General features: G+C 48.3%; 1 protein-coding gene across 13 annotated transcripts in view; it reads left to right on the plus strand.

Moving 5' to 3' along the window:
• PTPRT (protein tyrosine phosphatase receptor type T) overlaps positions 1–22,810 on the plus strand; it is a 1,064,037-nt gene that overhangs the window by 330,468 nt on the left and 710,759 nt on the right. For all 13 annotated transcript variants that reach the window (XM_032350627.1, XM_032350634.1, XM_032350629.1 and 10 more), the window contains exon 3: positions 14,577–14,848. In XM_032350627.1, coding sequence (XP_032206518.1) covers positions 14,577–14,848 — 272 coding nt within the window. The remainder of the gene's footprint in view (positions 1–14,576; positions 14,849–22,810) is intronic.

Below are 22,810 nucleotides of genomic sequence, written 5' to 3' on the forward strand. Positions count from 1 at the left end.
ACCGTCCTCAGAAGATAGGGAGCATCACCTGCCAGCACATTGGGTTCAGACTGCAGCCTTTGGGACAGTGAGGCTAGAAATTTCTACTGTGGGAGCCACTCTGTTGGTGGCACTTTGCAGTACCTAGTTACTACAGCCCCGGCAGGGAGCCTGGAGCGGGTGCTAGGAGACAGGGATGGCAGAAGTAGGAAATCAGACCTGCAGCTGACAGAGTTGGAAATAGGCTGAGAAGGAAAGGGTGAGTGGAGAGTGAGCAGTTAGGATGAAGGCATCGAAGACTCTCGGGGGTTCTGGGATGTGATCTGAAGATGGCCCAGTTGACAACGATGGGGACATGTGGACGGCTTCAAGTTTGCAAGTGCAACTGAAAGACTATATGTCTATTTGTACGGGACAGAGTTTTCTCTGCCTTGTGACCCGCAGAGGAAGCTACGTCCCCTCTCAGGGCAGTGAGTGCCTCTTCCAGGTTGGTCTACGGAGGGGGGCGATGCTCACAGGTCTTCCCAGAAGTGGGGATGGAAAGGCAGGTGCGTGTGAGATGGTTGAGACAGGCTCTGGACCTGTGGTACAGTGTTGTGACTCCACCGGATGCCCGTCCTTTTGTGGGGAATGTTGGGAACATCCAGGACACAGACAGACAGGACACATGTCTCCCCAAATAGGCTGAAGCCCTGGAAACCCGTTTGCAAAGAAAGTACTTCTCAGACTTGAGTGTGCATTGGCATCCCGGGCTCCGTCTCCTCCCTGACTGGGTTCCACTCTGGAACTTCTGCCCCAGGACATCTGGGTGGGACCTGAGATATTGGCTTTTCTGTCAGGTTCCCAGGTGGTGCTGCTTTGCCTGTTTGGGGACCACGTTTGGAGAACCACCGGCAAAGGGGGATGCTTCTTGGGGTAAACTGCCAAGAGCTCTGGTTTCCTGGTGCCTCCTGGAGTCATCCCATGGCTGGAGAGTGAACCTGGGACCTCCCTGATCTTGCCGGTTTGTAGGGCCACCTGTCTCACCCTCCATTGTAGTCAGAGATCTACAGGAGGGCTTAGGTGCTGCCACCGATGCTGACCTTGACTGCTAACGTTTGCATAGATCTCACAACGTGCTGGGCTCTTCCACCAACATGTCAAGTTCTCGTAACAAACCTCCAAGGCAGGTACCATCATTCCCACCACTCTTCTCTCATTTTATAGCTCAGAGAGGTTAAGTAACTTTCCCGGGGTCACACAGCTGGTAGCTGGGAGAGCTGGGGTATGCTGAGGCAGTCTGGACCCAGAGTCTGCATTCTCCAGTATTCCACTGTCCCTGCAGAAAAAAAGAGGCAGGAAATGACCGTAGTGATATTGCCATGTGACTTGGCCTTTCTTGGCCCTCACTCTCACCTCAGAAAAGGAAATCACTTTTCCTGTCGTAGGTGAAAGAAATACCTTTACATTAAAAAAAATGCTGTCAGGATTAATTGGTTAACAGCTGTCAAGTTCTTGTATCTCCTTAGAGGGTGGCGGAAGAGGAGGAATAATTATTGTGCTATTTTCTATGCAGACCCTAGTACATTTGGGGGAGTCAGTAAGTGGCTAATGATATTCGTGGTAATTGGCAGTGATTGAAGGGGGGTTTCAGAGGAGAGGCCTTGCTGAGGTGGGGCGGCAGCGGAGAGCCTCATGGTTGATGGTCAGTGGCTGGAGCCCTCCTACTCTTGAGATTGGGGAGCAGCGTGTGGCCCAGGGTCGGAGGGAACCCCTTCCAGCAGATTAGCATCACTGCCTGCTCCATAGCCCCAGAGGGAGAGTGGGGCGGCACTGCTTGTCAGCTGGCCCCAGTTTACAGACCTTGGCCCCCCGAGGGCTGGCCAGTAGAGACCCAGTTAGACCAATGGTTCTCCAAGTGTGGCCCACGGATCAGCTGCCTCAGTTTCTCTCAGAAACCTGTTAAAAGTGCAAATTCTTGGCTCCGCCCCAGACTACTGGGGGTGGAATCCAGTGATCCTTCAGGAAGCTTTCTGGGTGATTTCTGATGGGTGCTGCAATGTGAGAAACACTGTTTCAGAAGGAAATAGCCCTGACCTTGGAGTCAGATGCACCAATCTCTGAGTCTTGGCGCTACCACCTGTTGGCTGTGTGGCTTTGGGCATGTCATTGTGAACCTCTCTGGAGATCAAGTTCTTTGTCTATAAAACAAGGGTGGGGGACTCAAGAGGTGGTCTGTAAGGTATGTGCTCTGTAGCCACATTTTGTTCTCGGATCTCTACGGGTTACAGATGGTCTTAGTCTTCTTGGCTTTGAAATGGGCCGTTTCAACTGCAGGGAACTTTTTTGCCACTCCTTCTCTACCTGCCTGGCTCCCGAATTAGGAAGGCCTCAGTGTAGAGTCTGAACTCTACACTGTGTTCTAGGAAGTTGTTGTTTTTCTTTTTATACCGCTCCCCAAATCAAGTCTGGGTTAGATCTCTCTCCATGTCCACGCCCGCATCCCAGAGCCCCCACATCCTCCTCATGGCTGCTCACTTGTCTGTAACCGGCACCGGGGCAAGGACTATTGTGCTGATGACTGTTTCTCTGGAAAAGGTCCAGCACATCATGCATGTGTAAGTAACATCTGAGGTTAGAACCGATTTCCTTCGGTTTATAGACAGCTTGGTTCCAGTGGACTTTGGGAGAAAATGTGTGGAGGGGATGGTCTTCATGCTTGGATCCAGATGGGGGAAACAGAGGCATAGAGAGGTACGAGCGAGCTGACTTAGGGAGGCAGTGGCAGGGAGAACGCATGGAAAAGAAGACCCCAGTGGGAGAGGATTGGAGGGGAGGGTGCTGTAGGGTTGGGCTACAGACCATCTGTAGCATGTCTCTGTGGGGGCAGAGAGGCCCACCTGATGGTGGCATCAGAGAGTGTAATACCCTGACCCAGGCGAGCACGAGGTGGTCAGCCAGTGGAGAGCAAAAGAACGTGGTGGCATCTTTTAGCCTGCGTTCCCGATGAGAGGTCTATCCTGGCACCACCAGGGTAGGCCTTTTGCAGGGCTCAGAGGGGCTCGGAACCTTTATTTAGAGATTTATTTATGACGGACAGGGTTAAGGACCTCCTTGAGAAAGAGATGGACACTCTCTCCAGAAAAAAGGCAGATCTGTTGATCTCGCCTCTCAGCAGGTGCGTGATCAGGTTGCTGTCCGCGTCAGACCCCGTCGTTAGGAGGGGAGGTGGAGGTGTCAGGTGAGGAGAAGGCAGGCTTGAGTCCCGCATGCTTCTCCGAGCCCTGGTATTTTAAAGCTTGGGAAATAATAGCAGTGACCCAATTTAGTAACGTGAAGGCAAGACAGCACTATTTTAACAGGCTTAGTCATCTCTCCGCTTCGCTTTGCCTTTTTTTTTTTTTTTCCTCTCCCCTCCACTTCCATTTGTGTCTTTTCCCATTGCAAATATACGAGGGTAATAATCCCGTATTTTCCATGGAGCATGGCAAACATGCTATATATAAGACACAGTTGAACATTCTGTGAGTGTAATTGGAGCATAAATGTAACTAATCAAAATATTATCATGCCAATGGATGTGTGAAGAGTTTGGAGATTTAAAAAATATATATATATATATATTTTAGTTCCATGTCATTTCAATTTAAGAGATTTAGAGCTGCAGAAGCAAAGGACTCAGCCCAATGACTGTCAGGAACGATTTGGGGTCTGACAATGTTACAGGCAGCCCTGTTGTTCTCTTTACTCTTAATATGGCAGCAGCCTGACAACTGATTTCCTTCTTGTTCTTTCCTCCCACACCTTGCCCCTCTTCCTGCCTGCCCTCTGCTCCCTGTGGTACTGGCAGCTAACCCCGGGGAGCTGGAGATCCCTCCTTGCCTCCGAGCCCAGCCCCCGCACCGCCCCCCTCACATGCAGGAGCCCAGAGCTAAAGGACGAGCAGGATTTCCTGCGTTTGCATCTTGGCTCTGCTACTGGCTGTGTGGCTTTGGGCTAGTTACCTAATCTCTCTGTGCCCCAGTTTCTTCATTTGTATGAGGAAGATGAGAACAGCAGCTAGGCAGAGGGCTGGTATTCGAATTGAATGCACACAGGTAACATGTGAGAGTGTGTGTGTGTTGCTGTTATTAATTAGTGGGCATGATATGGATGGAATAGGAGCTCTTGGGGGGACATAAAAATCACTGGGTTTCTCCAGAAGCAGGACCCAAGGTAAAGGGTCTTTTCTTTTCACCCCCACCGCCCCGAAGGAGCCTCGATAGAAAATCCAAGCCAGTCCTGACTGTTTGCCCGCCACTGACTAGTTCTGTGACCATACAACTTGGGAACTACAGGCTTTGCTAGCTGCACACGTCTGATGCAGGTGAAGAAACGGAGCAAGAATTCTTGGCTCCCAGGCTCCCAGAGGCACTGTGTTTCTGAAACAGGTTCACAGGACAGGGTGGGAGTCCGAAGGGAGAGTGGCATCTGCCCTTCAATTCTGTCTTGACCTTGCCTGAAGAGTTGTGATATTTCCCACCTCAAAGAGCCACTAGAACAAGCCATATGTCTCCCCTGCCGTCCATGCTGCGTGTTGCAGAGTTCTCACTTGGGTCATGCGTTGGGTTGCGTCGTCTTCCCGGTGATAACACTGATTTTTCCTGCCGGGATGTTGAGCTACGCTGGGATGCTGGGGGAGGCGAGCCGTGGAGATGTGAAGAGGGTAGCCCAGGTCCTGGGGTGTCCTATAGGGTTGTGCGGGGGCCTTTCTCATCACAGCATCATAGTAAGTTCTAGAAGAGGAACGTTGGGTGGAGGACTTTTGTTTTTGTTCGGGGAGTGGAGGGGATGAGAAGTAACCAAGGGGTGGCCCAGGGCTTCCACTGTATTCTGCTTTGTCGCCATCTCCTCCCTCTCTCCCTGCTCAGTGTCCTTCTCCTCATCTGTGTTTCTCCTTCGGTACCGCCCCCTCCCCTGCCCTGCCTCTTCCCCGCTGTGTGCTCCTCTGCTTTCTCTTTTCTTTCCTTCCTTCTGCCTCCTCTTCCTCCCTTGCTACTCTTTCTCCCTCCCTCTTCCCCTCTGCTGTCATCATTTTCTCAGGAATGGGGAAGGAGCGCAGGCAGCCCAGGGGCCTGGTCTCCGGGAGAGACCCCCTTCCAATAGCACCTTCAAACCAAATTGCCTGGGGTTAATTCCGTTTTTAAACGACCTCATCCATACCTACGTGGGTTATCAGATAGTGTTTCTTGGAAATGTGCCTTTAACACATTTGCATATGAAATGTTTAAACCCCAACTTATTGGTCTGAATGAATGATTACAGGAATGGTTATGACTTGTTCACACAAATTGACTCTGACAAAATGTTCACAATGCTCAGTTCCTTTGAAACTTCAGGAGGTATTTTCCTTGTTTTAAATAGATATTATATATCCATTAAGCCATAATTAATCCCTCCTCCCCATTTTCTGGTGTACTAGAAAAGAAGGAAATTTCTTTCTTTTTTTTTTTTTTGATACATGATAATTAGAGTGCTTTCACTGATACTATGGATAATGTTGAATGGTAATATTTGTTATTCTGGCTATTTTAAACTGTTGTGTTTATGAGTGGCTTTTAGTGATGGTTAATTTTCCTGATACCGTTAGTGGAAGTGTGCGTCTTTTCTATGTTCATTTTCTTACTTTATAGTGCCTTGTGTTTTGGGGTACTTTTGGTGCCCCCTCCTCTTTATATTGTGACCAGAGAGCTGAACGTCAACATTCTGGACTGCTAAACATAACTTTGTCCAGAATAGATAGGATCAGCAGCGTGGGAATATGTAATCTCTGGGCCTTAGCGAAAGCCAGTGACAGTGAGTGGCATTTAAGTAGTTTAATGAAAGACCCTGGCTGGGCTGGGCTGGGGGTATTTCAGGAATTAGCATTACCTGAGCAGAAACCCAGAAGCACGGAAGTGTGCTGTGTATTAGTTTCCTGTTGTTGCTATAACAAATCTTGACAACTTCAGGGGCTAAAAGTAACACAGATTTTTTTATTGTATAGTTCAGGAGGGCAGAGATCCTGAATGGTTTGCCCTGGGCAAAAATCAAGGTGTCTGTGGGTTGGTGTTCATTCCCAGAGGCCTTAGGGTAACAATCTGTTTTCTTGCCTTTTCTGGAAAGTTCTTGGAGGCCCTCCTGGATTTCTCGGCTCATGGCTCTCCCTTCATCTTCAATGCCAGTGGCAGAGTCTCTTCCAGTCCCTCCCTGATCTTGCCTCTTCTGTCTCTCTTGTCTGGAGTAATCCACCCCCATCCTGGGGTCCTCTGGTTGGCAACCTGAACTCTGATGCCCCTTTGCCATGTTAAGGTTTCATTTTTCACTGGTTCTGGAGGCCAGAACGTGGACATCGTTGGGAGGCTGGACGACCACTATGCAGGCAAAACCCCCTCGTCCTCCATGTTCCTGGCTTTAAAACAGGGATAGCATGGTGCCGCCTCACCGGGGTGCCCAGAGATACATACATCAGTGCCTGGCCTATTCTGCGTTCTCAATAAACATGAGTAATGTTCAACATCAAGGGCACTGGGCCCATGGACCTCTGCTACTGGCCGTTTCTTATTAACCTGGACTGAGTCAAGTCCAGTTTTTTCACTTAAGAGTCACTGAAAACAGTCACAAAATTAAAAGTTTGATGTGGAACTTTCATTGTCCCATTTTTCTAGATGAGAACACTGAGGCCCAGTGAGTTTTACTGACTTGCTTGCTCCAAGTTGCACAGCTGAGAAACCACAGCAGCGGCACTGAAAGCCGCCAGCACTCCCGGCTGTGGTGCCAGCCCTCGCTCCGTGCCATCCCAGCTGCCTTGGCTTGGGGCGGTGCCGGGGTCCCTGCCGCCATCCGCTCCCTGTGCGTCGGTGCTGGCGCTGGGAGCTGGCGGGGCCACCTGTCTGCAGGGATGGCTCTGAGCTCTTGGAGCTCCAGGCCCTCAGCTGCCAGTTGCCTGAGCACACTCATGTAATCTTAATGAACAATGTGCAAAGCCATTAAAAACTCAATTAGGGCTTTCTTTTTACTGCCGACGTGAGGAAAGGCAATCCTGAGGTGCTCATGTGTAAACACAATAGCCGCCATCTGCCACAGAGAAGCGTTTCCCCTCCAAAAAGGGGGTCTGTGTTGCAGACGCATCAATAACGGGGCGCGTATCAAGGCGTTATTATGCACGGAGGGAAAGAATGCAAAATTTATGGCTAGCCAGAGAGTACTTCCTGGTTTAATTCCACAATTTTCGGTGCTATGTATAATAACTATGAGGATACTAACGCTGTTTTATGTTCCTTATCACGTCAGTGGATTTTGGGGGGAAGAAAAGGAGATGGGAAAAGAATATATTTACAGTCTTCCTCTTTCTTGTTTCTGACTGATCTTGGCGCAATGACTGGCTTATTTTTGATCTCCAGGAAACTGACAGCCCCGGGATGATATTAATTAAGCCAACCTGTTGATCAAAGAGGGTCCCACCGAGCTACTGGTAGATGAGGGATCTCACGCTTTAACCATCTCCAAACGGCAGGCCTGGGCTCCACTCAGAAATCTGGCTTCCTTCCTTTACGGAGGATGTGGCCAGACCTCTACAAGGTGCATGTTGGGGCAGTGGGGAGTATAGATCCCACTCTCCCCAAAGACACTATGCTTGCGTGGCTGAATGTTCTGGCTTTCAGTGTCTGGGCCTTTGCACATGCTGTTCCCTCTCTTTGAAATGCTATCTCAGATTACCATCAGACGCACATCCAGGAAAGGAATCCCGATGGGGAAAGAGGAGAGGCTCACCTAGACCCTACTGTGGGGATTTAAGCTGTAAACCTTCTAGGATCTCTTCACATCCAGTGATGTACACTAACCAACTGAGGATATTCCTGGGGAAGGGGTGCTGGGAGAGAGGCAAACTGGACCATGTGCCGTTAGGATATCCTAGTATACACTCAGTTGTGTCCTGCAGACAGGACAGGGACCTGTTGTAAGGGGTGACTACAAGGCCACAGCGGGGGAGAAAGTTTGTCTCAGAGGGCAATGCCTAGTGGAGTTCAAGGGGCAGTGGCCCTGCATGAGCTGAGCCTGCCCCATGATGGGGGAGGGGAAAACAGACCTTGTAAGTTGGCAGAAGGAACTGACTCTTGAACCTTACTGACTTTGGGGCCAGAGCAGGTCTGTTGCGTGTCCCCGAGGGTGTATCTCAGCAGATAGATGCTGGCAAGGACCCTCCCAGTCCCTGAGAAACCACAGCTGAAAATGAGTGCCCTCGGGGGCTCTAGGCTGGAAGTGCCTCGAGGACTGCAGGCTTGACATTGTTAATTCAGCCGCCAGGGAGCACGTGCCTGGGGGACTCGGAGCAACACATGCGGCAACACATGCGAAAGATTGCTGGGAGCTGGAGTTTGTGCCGGGACACGAACAGGGTGGCAAGCTGGCCAGATCCCACCACTGGGGCTCCTCATTCTGCGCTCGCTGGCTGGAGACTTCTGCTGTCTATGTGTTCTTCATACCCTGGCTCCATGTCACCTGTGCCTAGGAGATGCCCTGACCCCACCACCACACCCCGGTCAAGTTCATCACCCTTCTCTCTGTGATGTCATCCCGTCTTTGCTCTACTCCAAAGCTGTCCTTTCGGATGCATGAGGCCAGATCCTGTTTCGTCTGCTGTGATTTGAGGCCCTGTCTCTGCTGCTGCCCTCTCCATAGTGGGCTCTCTCGGGCTGGGCCCCTGAACCCTGGGTCAGTGACTCACAGGCTTCTAGTTTAGAAATGGGAGTCAGGTGCTCCTGCTTTGTGGAACCCAGAACGTGTGCCCGAAGTCTTACCCACAGAGCGGGCTGGGAAAGAGGGCATCTGGCCTCTTCTGTTTCTGTGGGGGAAGGGAGGTCCTACTTCAAAGTAGGGGAGTTCCCAAATGCAAGGAGGTAGTTCACATACTGGGTGACCAGACCACCAGGACACTTTCTCTGGGTCATCAGTCTGATTAACCTGGGGTGGGGGTAACCATGCAGACGTCACATGTGGGGAGCAGCGTGTGACTGTGATGTTCACAGTGGCCAGCAGCCCTGAGGAGTTTCTACTGCTGAAGGGTGGACCTCCCCTACTTGGAACCCTAAAACTTTCTCATTTTTTTCCCTCCAAATTGAGAGCCAAATGATAGGACCCCGCCTTTCATTTTCATTCATGCCCACTTCCAAGGCTTTGGTGATGAGCAGATCTCATGGTGCAAGGAATCTTCTACACTCATGGGCGAGCGCTCAAATTCTCCCAGGCTACCTGTAGTCGACAGCTTCCACCAGCCGCTTTGATTGGGCCTTGTGCCTCTGGTCCACTGGCTTGGGAATCCATATGTGTTTATGTTAATATGAGTGTCTGATGACCGAGTAACAGTCCTCCAAAGATGACCATGTCCTTGTCCCTGGAACCTCTGCATATTACCTTATGGGGAAGAGGGATTTGCAGAAGTGATTCAGTTAAGGATATTGCAACAGGGAGATCATTGTGGATTCTCCTGGTGGACCCAGTGTGTATGAGTCCTTCTGAGAGGGAGGCAGGAAGACTAAAGTCAGAGACAAGAGAGTTGACAGTGGAGCTTGAGGTTGGAGTGAGGTCCTTTCGAGAAGGAGGAAGGGGCTAGGAGCCAGGGCATGTTTGGCAGCCTCTAAAGCTGGACAAGGAAATCGACCATCTTCTGAAGCCTCTAGAATAAAAACAGCTCTACCAACACCTTAATTTTAGGCTTCTGACCTCCAGAACCATGTAAGAATAAATTTCAAAAGTTCTGTTAAGCCTCTGCACTTATGGTAATTAGTTATAGCAGTCACAGGTCACCAAACCATTACCTAAATCTTGTATCCCCTAAGCTTTTACCTGCTTGACTTTTGGGCCTCTGTCTGCTCTCAGAAGGCTCTCCCTTGTCCTGAGTGATGAGATCAGTTGCATTGGATGTTTCATGTCGGGAAGGAGCCCTTTCTGGACTCGTTGGGAAGCCCACTCCCACAAGCTGCTTCTTGGAGAGCATCAGCAGGGCTGCTGTTAAGTCCTCTCCCCAGGGCTGCAGTACCCCGGCCCTCCCGCTGGGGGTGCCACCTGCTGATGCTGACTTTTCACCCTGTCACCTTGTGTCACTGGGACTCCAGAGCCGGGCTGCTCATTCCTCTGGTTTCACCAAGACATTCCTGAGCAGGACTCCGCCCTGCTGTACCTTTCTGGCCTGCACCCTACCCTCCTTTGTGGGTAGGTGCATGGGAGCGGTGGGCTGGGCAGTCATCATTTTGTGTCCTTTTTTTTTTTTTTTAAATGTTTCCAATGATCTTGCCTATTCTCTCTGAGCTGTGCCCCAAAGCACATACCTTTCTGTCTAGTCTAAAGGCTGTGACATGCGTATCAAGTCACCCAGATAGACATGAAGGGCCAGGGTGGTGGTGGTGGTCATAGTAGTATTATGACCTTGACCCCACCTAATGCTGGCCACCGAAGACAGGTGATCTTAATGAAGATCTAAGATATTTCTTGCTTTTTCAAGAGTTCATGCTCAGAGTGCGTGGTTTTCCTTTTCTTCTTTCTTTCTGCTTCTCTTTACACTAGGACACTGCTCTTAGCAATGTCCCTCCTTGGAGCGTCTTGCGGCTTTGCTTAGTAACTATCATTTTTCATCTTATCCCCTTAAGTAAAGGGACTAGCAGGAAGCAAGGGCTCTGTGGGGGTGCCAGAACAATAATGCTAGCTGCGGAAATCAGCGTCACAATTTCAGGGTCTTAATAACCCAGTAACAGTTTATTCCTGGTTTACTTAAAGCCAAAATGAGCATTCCTAATGGGCGAGTGGCCTGTCCTCATGGTCATGGTCATTCAGGGAACCAGGCTCCTTTGATTGTGTTCCATTTCTCTTGGAATCCTAGGCTTTCAGCTTGCTGGTGCATGAGAAAGACAATGGCACAGTGATTCTCACACCTTAGTGCGCATACAAATCCCTGGGGATCTTGAAAAAAAAGAACATTTGGATTTAGTAGACCTGGAGTGGGCCCTGAGATGCTGCATTTCTTCCCAACTCCCAGGTGATACTGATGCTGCCAGTTCAAAGACGATCCTTTGAGAGACAAGATAACGGAAGGTGGAGGAATGGGGGTAGGGGTGAGGAGAGGGAGGTAGCTTTTGTGAACCAAGCCTAGAAGTGGCACACTTTCCTACTCAGGCCCCCTTGGCTAGAATCCAGTGGCATGGCCCCACCAACCTCTAAGAGGCGGCCACGGAACGTAATCAGCGATGTGTCCTGAACAGCAAAGAGGACCCGTCTATTCATCAACCTGCAATTTCTCCAAATGGAGGGTAGATGGATGGCCAAGCACTGTCTCTCACCAGCTTTGTCTCCAGAGAGATGGAGCATCCTCGGCCAACACTGGGGCAGCAAGACAGAGAGCAGCCCTAAACATCTGTGTGTGGCTCTAGGTTATGTGGCTCTGCCTCCCCTGGGAGCTTGCCTCAAAACTGGAGCTGGGATGAAAAGAAGTAGGAGCCTGAGCTGGTGGGAGGGAAACCCTCCCGACTGTGCTGCGGAGTCTCGGCAGCCCGGTGTGGACTGCCGGGAGGACAGGAGCTGACATGTCCATGGGGCGCCATGGGAGTGTGAGTGGAGAGAGCCCGGCACAGCTCGCTTCTCCGGCTGCCTTCTCTTCCCATAGCTGTGCCACACCTCTGCGGCTCGGACAGTCACATTTCTCATGTCTTCCCGGGGAACCTGGAACCCTGTGGAATATAAAGCAGCAGATACAGGCATGGATGCTAGCTCAGTCTTCTTTCTGTACTCTTTCCCCCGTGCAGTGGTTCCTTCCTCGCTGCCTCATGGGGGAGGTTATGGTAGCTAAGATACTACATCTGACAAGGGGCATCTCTCCACTCACCGCGTGTTTCTGCCAGGCCATCAACAAGGAGACTTGATTCTCTTGGAAACGTGGAGGGGGAGCTGCTTTCGGTGGCTCTTAGCCTAGGTGGTGGAAAGTTTTCTGATAGGTGGGGTGGCGAACGTCTGAGAACCTAGGTCCCTGTTTCTCTTAGTCCCCTTGCTTCTTGTGGGCTCATTTTGGGGATGGGCCTCCTCAGGGGTCCTCCGTGGCCATCCCTGGAGGATAGCTCTGGCCCTGGGGATCTGGATGGAGTCAGAAGGAGGGAGCCCATGACCATTTTGATGCTGAGTGTGCGGGTGCAGAGAAGAAAAGGTGGGAAGCCTAATTTGGCCTCAAATCCAAGATACTTTCTCTAATCCAGTTTTGTGAATAATGAAATAGAGAGTTTTGAACTCTCTCTCTCTCTCATGTATCTATATTTTTTAAGGTTTTTATTTATTATTTATTTATGTTTTTTGAGAGAGAGACAGACAAAGAGGGTGGCGGGGTGGGGGGCACTGGGAGAGAGACTCTGAAGCAGGTTCCATACTGAGCATGGAGCCTGACTCAGGGCTCGATCCCATAACTGAGAGATCACGACCTGAACCAAAATCAAAAGCCGGATGCATGACTGACTGAGCCACCCAGGCACCCCCCTCCCGTGTCTGTCCTTAAATTCGTTCAGAACCCAGGGAGGATGGGCTGTGGATGCCTGGTACCTTCTAGAACCCCAGCGAGCAGCAGATTGCCCAGCTCTTCTTAGCTGGCTGCTTTAGTCTTCCAGGTATTAGGGTGAATAAATGAGGCTACTTTCTGAAGTGGTTCATCTCGACTGAGGATAAGCAGTCTTAAGGTTTCCTTCCGAATGGAAGATTTTAGTGGTTAAAATAAGATTTCAAAGCAACAGTGTTATTCTAGGTGGTAATATTCATCCCCGGATCCCCTGAGTTTATCTACTGTGTTTTATGATGCAATTTGTTTCCTAGCATCGTAGGGCTCTAAGTCACAGAGTTCGGCCCTCACAGTTGACTGTGGAATTTCCTTAGATGTCTCTTCCATCGTTCAGGTTCTGCTGAGCCACCTGTCACGGCAGGGAACTAACTCACTGTGTCTCCAGGCCATTGTTAGAAGGCCCTTTGAATGGAAATAGGTCTCCTGTGGTTTCTTTCCGTGGTCTGCCTCCATGGCAAACAGCAGTGAGCTTTTATTCTCCTACTCGTGGGTCTGAGCATGGATGGTGGACTGGAACGTTGGAGTTGGGCGTGTTGACCGCGTGGCTGTGCTCCAGGCTCTGTGGTGGGGATGGCCTGGTCCTTCAGCACTGGCTGAGCTCCCTTCTCCACCATGCACGTCTCCCCTTGATCCCCAGCTGAAAGGGGCAGCTCGCCAGGGCACGTTCTCCTCATCAAAGGTGGTGGGAGAGCCAGAGGGCAAGCCCAGCTGGGGGTACATCTGTCATGCCTCTCGGTTCATCCTGTTAACGTCCTGTTGACCAAAGCAAGTGCAGTCCAACGTCAAGAGATGGAGACACGCCCTCTGCCTCTTCTGGGAGGCCCAGGCCATGGACCGGGGAAGGTTGAAGAACTAGAAACAGCCATCGAATCTGTCAAAGCAACTCCAACGACGCTTGCTTCCTTTCTGTGGGCAGGCAACCTACTTAATGCTTGAAAAACGGTAGTCATGTTTGCCGTAGAGTGATAGTATAAACGCTGAGTTGAAGAGAATCTGGGGTTCCTCCATCCCTTCCTGGCTGAGTGGCCCAGGGCAAGCCATTCAGTCTTTAAAGAAAATGAAAATCCTCTACCTCCCAGGGTCATTCTGAAGATTAAACTGAAAATAGTATATTAAAAAGACACCTAGCGTCACACTGGTACTCCTTAAGTGCTTAGTAAGTGTTACTTACCGTCCATTCCAGGCCGACCATCTTCCAGCTGGTTCTCACATTTCGCCAGAGTCTTCCTTGCTTACTTGAATATATTCTACTTTTTATATGTCCTCCTATGATACATAAACTCATGCCCTGTGCTGAATGCGGTATTAATGGATAGTTTGGAATTACTCCTCAGCCTGAGTGCAAGAGTCCTTGTGGAATGTGTTGGAATGATACCTCATTACAGAGGATCTGCTTCTGAGACAACCCAAGCCCGCGTGAGCTTATATGTCACATTTTACCCTTAGAGGCTGCAGTTAGCTGTACTCCTGGAGTTTTGTTCTATGTTTCCTTTAGGACCTGCTGGATAGAATGCTTCTTCTGTAAATGTTTATAGACTGTCTACTTTGTAGAAATACTAGTACATGTTGCTGTCCCTTAATTTTAATTTTTTTTAAAGATTTTTTTTTTTTTTAATTTTGGAGAGAGAAAGAAAAACAAAAAACCACGAGTGGGAGAAGGGCAGAGGAAGAGAGAGAATCCCAAGCCAACTCTGTGCCAAGCAGGCAGCCAGATGTGGGCTCAACCCTAGGAACCTGAGATTATGACCTGAGCTGAAATCAAGAGTTGAATGCTTAACTGACTAAGCCACCCAGGCACCCTGATCTCTTAATTTTTAAACTGCCTGTTGAGCAGGTTTTAGAATTCCCCCTCTTTCTTCTTCTGTAACTGGGATGTGGCTTCCTCAGGATCAGCTGGGCCCTCGTAGAGTGACTTGATTTCCGGCCCCCACGTTGATGGATATGACTGATTATCAGAAGGATTTTCTTTCTTTCTTTGTCTCTATTTTCCATCCCCTTTGTGGCTCTCCAGGCTCCTTCATGATGGTGAACAGCTCTGGGAGGGCCTCTGGCCAGAAGGCCCACCTTCTCCTGCCGACCCTGAAGGAGAATGACACCCACTGTATCGATTTCCATTACTACTTCTCCAGCCGCGACAGGTCCAGCCCGGGAGCCTTGAATGTCTATGTGAAGGTGAACGGCGGGCCGCAGGGGAACCCTGTCTGGAACGTGTCTGGGGTCGTCACCGAGGGCTGGGTGAAGGCAGAGCTTGCCATCAGCACCTTCTGGCCACATTTCTACCAGGTATGGTGTTCTTTGGTTTGATTTTTTTTAAAAAAAAGTGATCCTAAATCTATAGACCTCTTGCCCTACCTAGAGTTTGTTAGTCAAGAAAGGACTTCATTTACTTACTCACCATGCATCTTGTGTTTACTGAGCCTCTCCTGGCCAGGCCTGTGGGCGCAGAGATGGTCCAGCATGGCCCTTGCTTCCCTGGAGATCCTGCTCAGGAAGAGGAGACCCTCAATAAACACCCAGTTACTGTACAGTGGGACACAGCGGGCTCCACAGGATGCTGGGGGAACAGAGGCATTGACGCCTTTTACAAACTAATTGCTTACAACAGCCTGATGGGTGAAGTACTATTGTTATTCCTGTTTTATGGATGAAAAATGAGAGTTGGGATAACTAGTCAAAAGATCACCACTCCCTCCCAGAGGAAGAGGGTATTTGGGGGAAGGCAATTAGGAAGGCTTCCAGGCAGAGGTGGCAGCTAGGCTAAGTCTTGAAGGATGAGTAAGTGATTATTGAGCAAGGAGGGAAAAGGCATGTGATTTGTCAGGGCTGGTGCATGCCAGGGGCTGGAGGAGCAAGGGAGAGAGTTTTTGCAGAGTTTGGAAGCTCCCGCTTATTTAAGGCTGAGACACAAAGGAGGTACGCAGGTGCCCAAGCTTGCTGAGGTGAGTAGGTTGTGGCTGGCTTTGAATGCCAGGCCACGGAGAGGAAGTGTGAGCCCTCCCCGAGAGCAGTGCTCCTCAAACTGTTGGGAAAGACCAGTGTTTTCCATTCAACTCCTTGTGGACCAGCACTTTCATAACTGTAGTAAAAATGTCTCAGCAATGCCACCTCCTTGCCCTGGCTTCTAAACACGTCTCCCACTTGGCCGCCTTCTCTCCGTGTGGACGGAGACACACGCGGCACAAGCTGTAGTCAGTCCCCGGAGGGCGCCCAGGGAAGCCCAGCTGCGGGCCCACTTGGCCTGGGACTCTTGAAAGCTTTTCTTTTTTAAAAACCGCTTTATGTATTTATGTACGTTTCAGAGAATTTACCCATGTAAGTGTGCAATCCGGTGATTTTTAGTAAATCTACAAAGTCGTGCAATCAGCGCCATCGGCCAGTTTTAGAACATTCTCATCATCCCAATAAATCCTTTTTGCCTATTTTGCAGTTATTGCCATGCCTACTGTTGAAAGGGTTTAAGTCAGGAGGTGACATAGTCAGACGTGCATTTGGGGGATATTTCCCTAGAGTCTGTCTGAGCTTTGTGGCAAGAAAGTGGACCGGAGGCTGGCAAGGTTAGTGGTGGGAACTTCTGAGACATCCTTCAGTTTAGCGTCTGTGGACTGTGTTCAACAGGGGGACTGTGCAGGCAGCCACAGATAATATATAAACGAGTGGAAGCATGCAGCTGTGTTCCAATAAAACTGTATGTATAAAAACAAGAGGTGGGCCAGATTTGACCTCCAGGCCATAGTTTACTGCACCTTGAAGTAAGTAGTAAAACTGACATCTAGAGACGGGTACTGAAGTCCAAGAGCACACAGCAAATCATTGTGAAAGCTGAGACCAGAACCCGGATGCCCAAGCCCAAGACTTCCCCTCCATATAACTGAGTATAAATAAAGTAAGTGTGTCTGTAAGTCCATGGATACCCCCAGTGAAGCCATAGGGCTCCAGTTAGAAAACCCCTATCTAGGGCCTGAGGCAAAAGGATTATAGGATAGGGACACAGGTACCCATGTAATGAGCAGGAAAAGTGATCCAGGACAGGGACAGTGTCAGTGTTGGCCCTGGTCTTTGAAGGGATACAGAGGGGAAAGAGGACATCTCTTGGGCATCCCCTTTGTCCCAGATCTGTGGTAACCTTATTGCCTTTCATTGACCTGCGTAGTAACTCCTTGTGTTGGAGAGCAACATGTCTTGTGTTCTAGAATAGGGCATGCCCTCGGTAGACTGGACGTTCCCATAATCCTCCCTAGGTCCTCTGGCACCAAGCTCAGTTTTCTGCTTTTGGGGGGAAAAAAAGCACATTATAAGAATCTTCCACTCACTAGCCGTGTAATGTTGGATGTGTCCTGTCATCATTCTGAATCAGTTCCCACATTTGTAAAATGGAGAAGGAAATAGGTATGGTGAAGAGTTCTGCAGACTGAAGGAGATAGCAGATGTATTAACCAATGTGTCAGGCTGGTGGCGGGCCTCAGCGACTGTTGGAAGAGAGGGGGGAGGAACAGAGGGAGGAACAGGAGATAGAGGAAGGGAGAAGGATGTCTTGTGTGAAGAAATCCCCACGGTGATTGAGCTGTCCTCTGTAAGTTCTGTATCATTCCCGGTGATGAGCAGCCTCATCGGGGAGAATTTTCGGATTCCTAACTTGTTGGGCCCTTCCAACATCATTCCATTCCATTGTATCCTCTGCTCTGAGCTGGTGGGGAGAAAGCCACTAATGTACTAAAAGTAACAGTTTAGGACAGAAACTTCTCTCTCTCCGTGTCACACACACACACACACACACACACAGCCACTAGTGCCTAGTCTGTGGCCACACACCCAGAGGGGCACACACAGGGGCACCTGCACACTCCAGGAGTCACTACCCCCGCATACATCAGGGGGACAGAAGAAGGGACTGTCAGGAGCGTCAAAGACGCTTGCAGAGCGGTTTCGAAAATTCATCAGCCCCCGAGCTCTGGTCCTGTATGTATGATTCTGTGGACTAAACACAGTTTCAGTTTTCAGCCGTGCTGGGACGCAGATCCTGATGGCTTATGTATTCATTTATTAAAGTCATATTTCATAGTTCCAAAATTGACTTTTAGTTCCGTAACGAACAGGGAAATTTCATCTCTCCTATTAGGGTTTCTGTGGCACCAGGGTCTCAGCAGGGCCGGGGATGAATGGCCCCTGACCGTATACCCCCACACCTGCCTCCTCCCGGAAGAGCAGGGCCTTATTAAAACCGCTTAAGCTCTGCTTTAGATCTGGGCCCTCTTGCAGGTGATATTAAGTCTGTTTTATGTTTTTAATGATTCTGAACTGTTCTGTCCCAAGATTTAGGAAAAAACAAGAGGAGTTTTCACTGGTTTGCGGCCACCTGTTTACTCCGTGTTCCAGCACCTGCCTGGGTGAAGTTGCCCTTTATTTAGTGCTTGTAATTTCTATGTAGACCCATGAAATCTAGGGCCTGCCGGGCTTGGGTTCCACTAGGCTTGAAGTCCCGTGCTTTTCTCAGGGCTGGGGCACTAGCTTCCAGCACTCTGGTGGCTTAGTGACTTCCCGTGTAATTTGGGGGGGTGCATCTCACAAAGGGGGCCACTTTCCCACCCTTCACATCCCCCCATCTCCTCTCTTTCACCTCCCCTCTCTGCTGAGCAGCGAGCTCTCCTCATTGTATTCCGGCCTCCTGGGGCTAGGGTAGGGGAGAGGCGCTCTTGATTTCACCCTGAGCAACCCCTCTCCATGGAAATACGTAGTCCTCTTCCTAAGAGGGGTGCTGGCGAGCCAACATTTTTCTCTCTTTGGAGAAGACGTTTGCAACCCTTCAGACTTTGGCTGTACAGATTCTCTGCTCAAGGACTATAGAAGGTGAGGAAAGAGTACCCACTCCTCTAAACCGTGTCCTGACCTATCCGCTCCTTCCCCTGACATGCATACAAGCTGCTTTTTGGAGAGGTTGAGGGTGACTCATCTCTGAGCCTCTCTTGGGAAAAAATAATTCCTGACTTCATTCATGCTCATGCCTGAGGAGAGGTTTGTGCCCCTCCATGCAAGCATTAGGAGGTCTCTAAGGTTCTACAGGCTGGGCACTTGTAGCTGATCCTAGGTCCATGTGGTGGCCTTCGGGTTGAAGAATGTCCTGCAGAGCTGGTAGCTTTCCCTGCCTAGGCCTTCTGTCCCATCCCCATCCTGTCAGGGCCCTTACCTCCTTATACTGACCTGCAGTATCCCTGGGTGTTGGCAAGGGCTACTTCTGCCCTCCCTGCCTGTAACCAGCACTCAAGTAGCCTCTACAATTCTCTACCCGCCTTGGTGCCAGCCTCATCGAGAGAGTTCGGTGTTGGGGGGACCCGCCTCAGCAGGTGAGTCCAGGCAGGCCTTCTTCCTTTCCTTTCCCTTGTGGCCCTATTTCTCATACATCCACTCTTGTGTCTCTGTTGTGGATGCCTCACTCCCCAGGCATTGAGGGCTCTATCTCATGGCAGCTTGCATGATTTTTATTTAAAAAAAAAAAAAAAAAATCTAGTTCTGGAGTGGCAAACCCAAGACAAGGCCCTCTTGGCTCCTGCGTGCTTTGTGAGCATTTTGCTGTGAGTGATCTGGCAGTGAAGGGGAGGACTTGTTCCAGTTCTGTCCCGGGAAGTACTGCATTCTCAGCTGTATCCCCAGCCAGCCCTGTGGTAGAAATGTCCCGTGGACCCTAGTTCTAGGATCTTAGGAGTCTGGAGAGTTCATCAAGGAATTCGTGGGCTGCCATGGTCTTTTTCTCTGTGCCTCTGTACTTACTCCCCATCACCGTTCCCATCTCCCTTGGTTCCTGCAAGTACATGTGGCTCTTTATTTCCATGTAACCCCATGTAGACCCAAAGTCTAGCCTGGGCCAGTTTCTGACCGTGGGGGCTCCTATCAAAGACTCCGTTGAGTGTAGGAATTTCAGTGGAAGCTTGAGGTGGAGACTAGATTGGATGGTTATGTTGGGTGGTCCATTAGCTTCTTCCTTTCCCCAGACCTAGCATCGTTCCCTGGGATTGCTCCTCTTACTGTCCATCCCTCTACCCAGACTAAGAACAACAATAATAGTAACATTTATCAATATCTTACCATGTATATTGCAAACCCTTTACAATTCTTTCCCTTGTTTCTTATGGCGTATGTTTCTCCCATGTTTGAGAAACCCAAGTCTAACCGACCCCGAGGCTTCACACACACACACACACACACACACACACACTCAAGAGGAATTCTGATAAGTGGAAGATTCTATATCTCATTCTAGAATTGTTATTTCTGCAGAGGAAGGGAGAGAGAACAGTGAACAAATGTGTTTTCCTCTTACCCATCCTCCCATGACCAGCCTTGCGTCCATTAATGGAAACCTTGTTAATAATTACGATATGGGTTAGACACTGGGTCATGATTGCGAGAAACAGTCCGAATGTTAGCAGAGTTTAAGTTGTCCTTTGATTAACTGGAAAAAAAAAAATAGAATTCTGCTTGACCAAGTGTTTTGGTTAAATGAGAATTGGACTGCTTTCCACTGAAGCCCAGTAATGGGTATGGCTGTGCACTATGAGCTGGGAGCCCCGGCCCTCAGCTCTCAGTCTACCTCTGGCTCTGCTTTTGAGCTTTGGTAACACAGCTGGCCCCATGTTTTAGGACTTTTGAGAGACTGGATTAAGACCATGAAATAAATGGTAAATCTGGCCAACCTTTATTATTGTGGTTATATTTCAGCTTTTATTATTTTTATTATCGTTCAGCCTCAGTTGATGAAGTGTCCTTTCTGATCAATACCAATCCCTCACTGCAGTCCTAACCCCAGTTCACTCCTTCTAGAAGCTTGTTTCATTGATCCCCTCACCCCCTGCGTGCTATCCTATTTCCTTGATTCATTTCTCTCTACCTAAAATCATGCTTCAGTCTCTACCATCCCACCCAGAATCCTCTGTTGTGCTTTTAGCACTTGACCTTGGGCCCTAGCTCTCTTCTCTGAACTACCTACTCTGCCTTCCATGGTGACCTCATCCAGTTCTTCAGCTCAGAATGACATTTAGATGCTAAAGCTACTGTATTTGTAATTCTGGTCCTAAATCACCTGTGAGCTCCAGAAGCAGAAAGCCAGGGTCCCACTCAACATATCCATTAAGAGGTTTACTTGGCATCTCAAGCTTAGCATGGCCAAAAAGAAAACCTGATGTTGTCCTGCCTCTGTGCCCATCACACACATTCATTGTGTCATCTTCCCATGTCAGTAAATGACACCGGACTCCACCTAGAGGCTCAAGCCCCAAGTTGAAGAGTCATCACTGAGTCTTCTCTTTCCTTCACTTCTCCCCTCGTGCTCCAACAGCAATTATTTCATCTCTACCTCCAAAATACCTCTCCAGCCATTAACGTCTGTGCTGACCACCACCTTCATTAGGGTCATCCTTATTCTTTCAATTGGATGACTACACTTTCCGCAGCACAGCCAGGAGGATCTTTGTAGAATGCAGATTGGATTATGTCACATCCCAGCTTCAGAACTTTTGGTGACTTAGAGGAAAATTCAGGCTCCCTGCCATGCCTTGTAAGACTCCACTTCGTCTGACCCCCCCCCCCCCCCCAGCTAACGCTCAGCTTCACCTTGCGCCTCTCTAGCTTACTCACTGTATCCCACCACATCAGTCTCATTCCTGGTCTCCCAGATCATCCCCAACTCTTTCCTGCCTCATGGCCTTAGCCCTTACCCCGACACTTTTCTTAACAGGTCACTTTCGTCCTTCTGGTCTCATCTTAAGTATCAGCTCCTAGAGTTCTCTCCTGACCACTCTGAGTAGATCCTGTTCCCCTTAGTTAATCACAACATTCTATTTATTTCTTTCATAACACCAATTACAAAATGAGTTTAATATTATATATTTATTTAATCTCCATTTCCATTTGCTAGAATGTGAAGTTCATCAGAGTTAGGACCTTTAATTGTCTCATTCACTTTTATAGCCCTAACATGTGTCCCAGTTCGGGGTACAGAGGAGGGTCTCTATAAATGATGAATGAAGGGATGAATGAAGACACTCTTTCTGTTCCCAGTGAGTTTAGAGTTTAGGGAGTGAAATGATTTGGGAACAAGCAATTACAATATGGTGTGATAGTCTGATAGGTGCTATAATGGAATTAATTGTGCCATGGTATATGACATAGGGATAATACAGCATGAAGAGAGATACAAAAATGTAATGCACCATAAAGCAATTAATTTTTTTTGCAAATGTAAGGTAGCTCATTCTTTCGCAGAAAATTTAGAAAACCTAGAAGAGTACAAAGAAAATCTGCCTTAATCTTCCTGGTATCATTTAAAAGATACATTCATAGATTGTTACCACTCCTACTTTATGTTTTGTGAATTATCTGTTGAAGTCACTTGTCAGCTTTTCTTTTGGGGGATTTATTTTGTTGATTCTTCAGAATTCTTGACACAAAACAGGTTATTTATCTTTTAGCCGATCTAGATGTTACAGATTCTGTTCTCAACTTGCCATTTGGCTTTAAATTTTGTTTCAGACTTCTGTTAACATACAGAACATACTTTGAAATCATAGTTATTATGGAAGGCATTACATATTTAAGAAATACATTTCAATTTTAAGAAATTTATTTTTAAGCTTTTGTCATTAAATTTTCACCTTAGAAAACATAGAAAATACATAGGCCCAAACGTATACAGTTTGTTCTTTAAGAGACTTTTTGAAGTTAATCTTCAACCTATAATCTGACATTTGAATTAAATAATATGTGTTTAGTAAAGGCATTTTTATTCATATTCATTATTATTTATGTCATCTTATTATTCATATATCCATAAGATATAAGCACATACTTCTAATTCTTTTTTTTCTATTTGGCCCGAGTCTAAGATATGAGTTAAAGTTTTCAAATTTTGTTTTTATTCCTCTTCATTTTCTCTTTTTAAATCTATTAACTTATGCATTTAAAGAATGACATTTTAATTCACTTAATGTTTTTTTTTCCAGTTTAAATTATACTTTGACACTTTTACATTATTTTTACAACAACTGTTTTCTGTTTATTTGCATTTTTCCATTATGCATTTGTTCAACTTGTTACTTTTAAGTTAACTGGATCATTTTATCTTGTAGTGTACAATTAGATTTTGTTTATTTAGACAGTCTGAGACCTTTTCTCTATTTTAACCCATTTATATTTATTGTCACAACAGAAATGTTTTTTCTTTTGTCATTTTTTATTACACAGTTTGAATGCTTTCTT

This window comes from Mustela erminea, chromosome 7 (genome assembly GCF_009829155.1).
Source record: "Mustela erminea isolate mMusErm1 chromosome 7, mMusErm1.Pri, whole genome shotgun sequence".
NCBI lineage: Eukaryota > Metazoa > Chordata > Mammalia > Carnivora > Mustelidae > Mustela > Mustela erminea.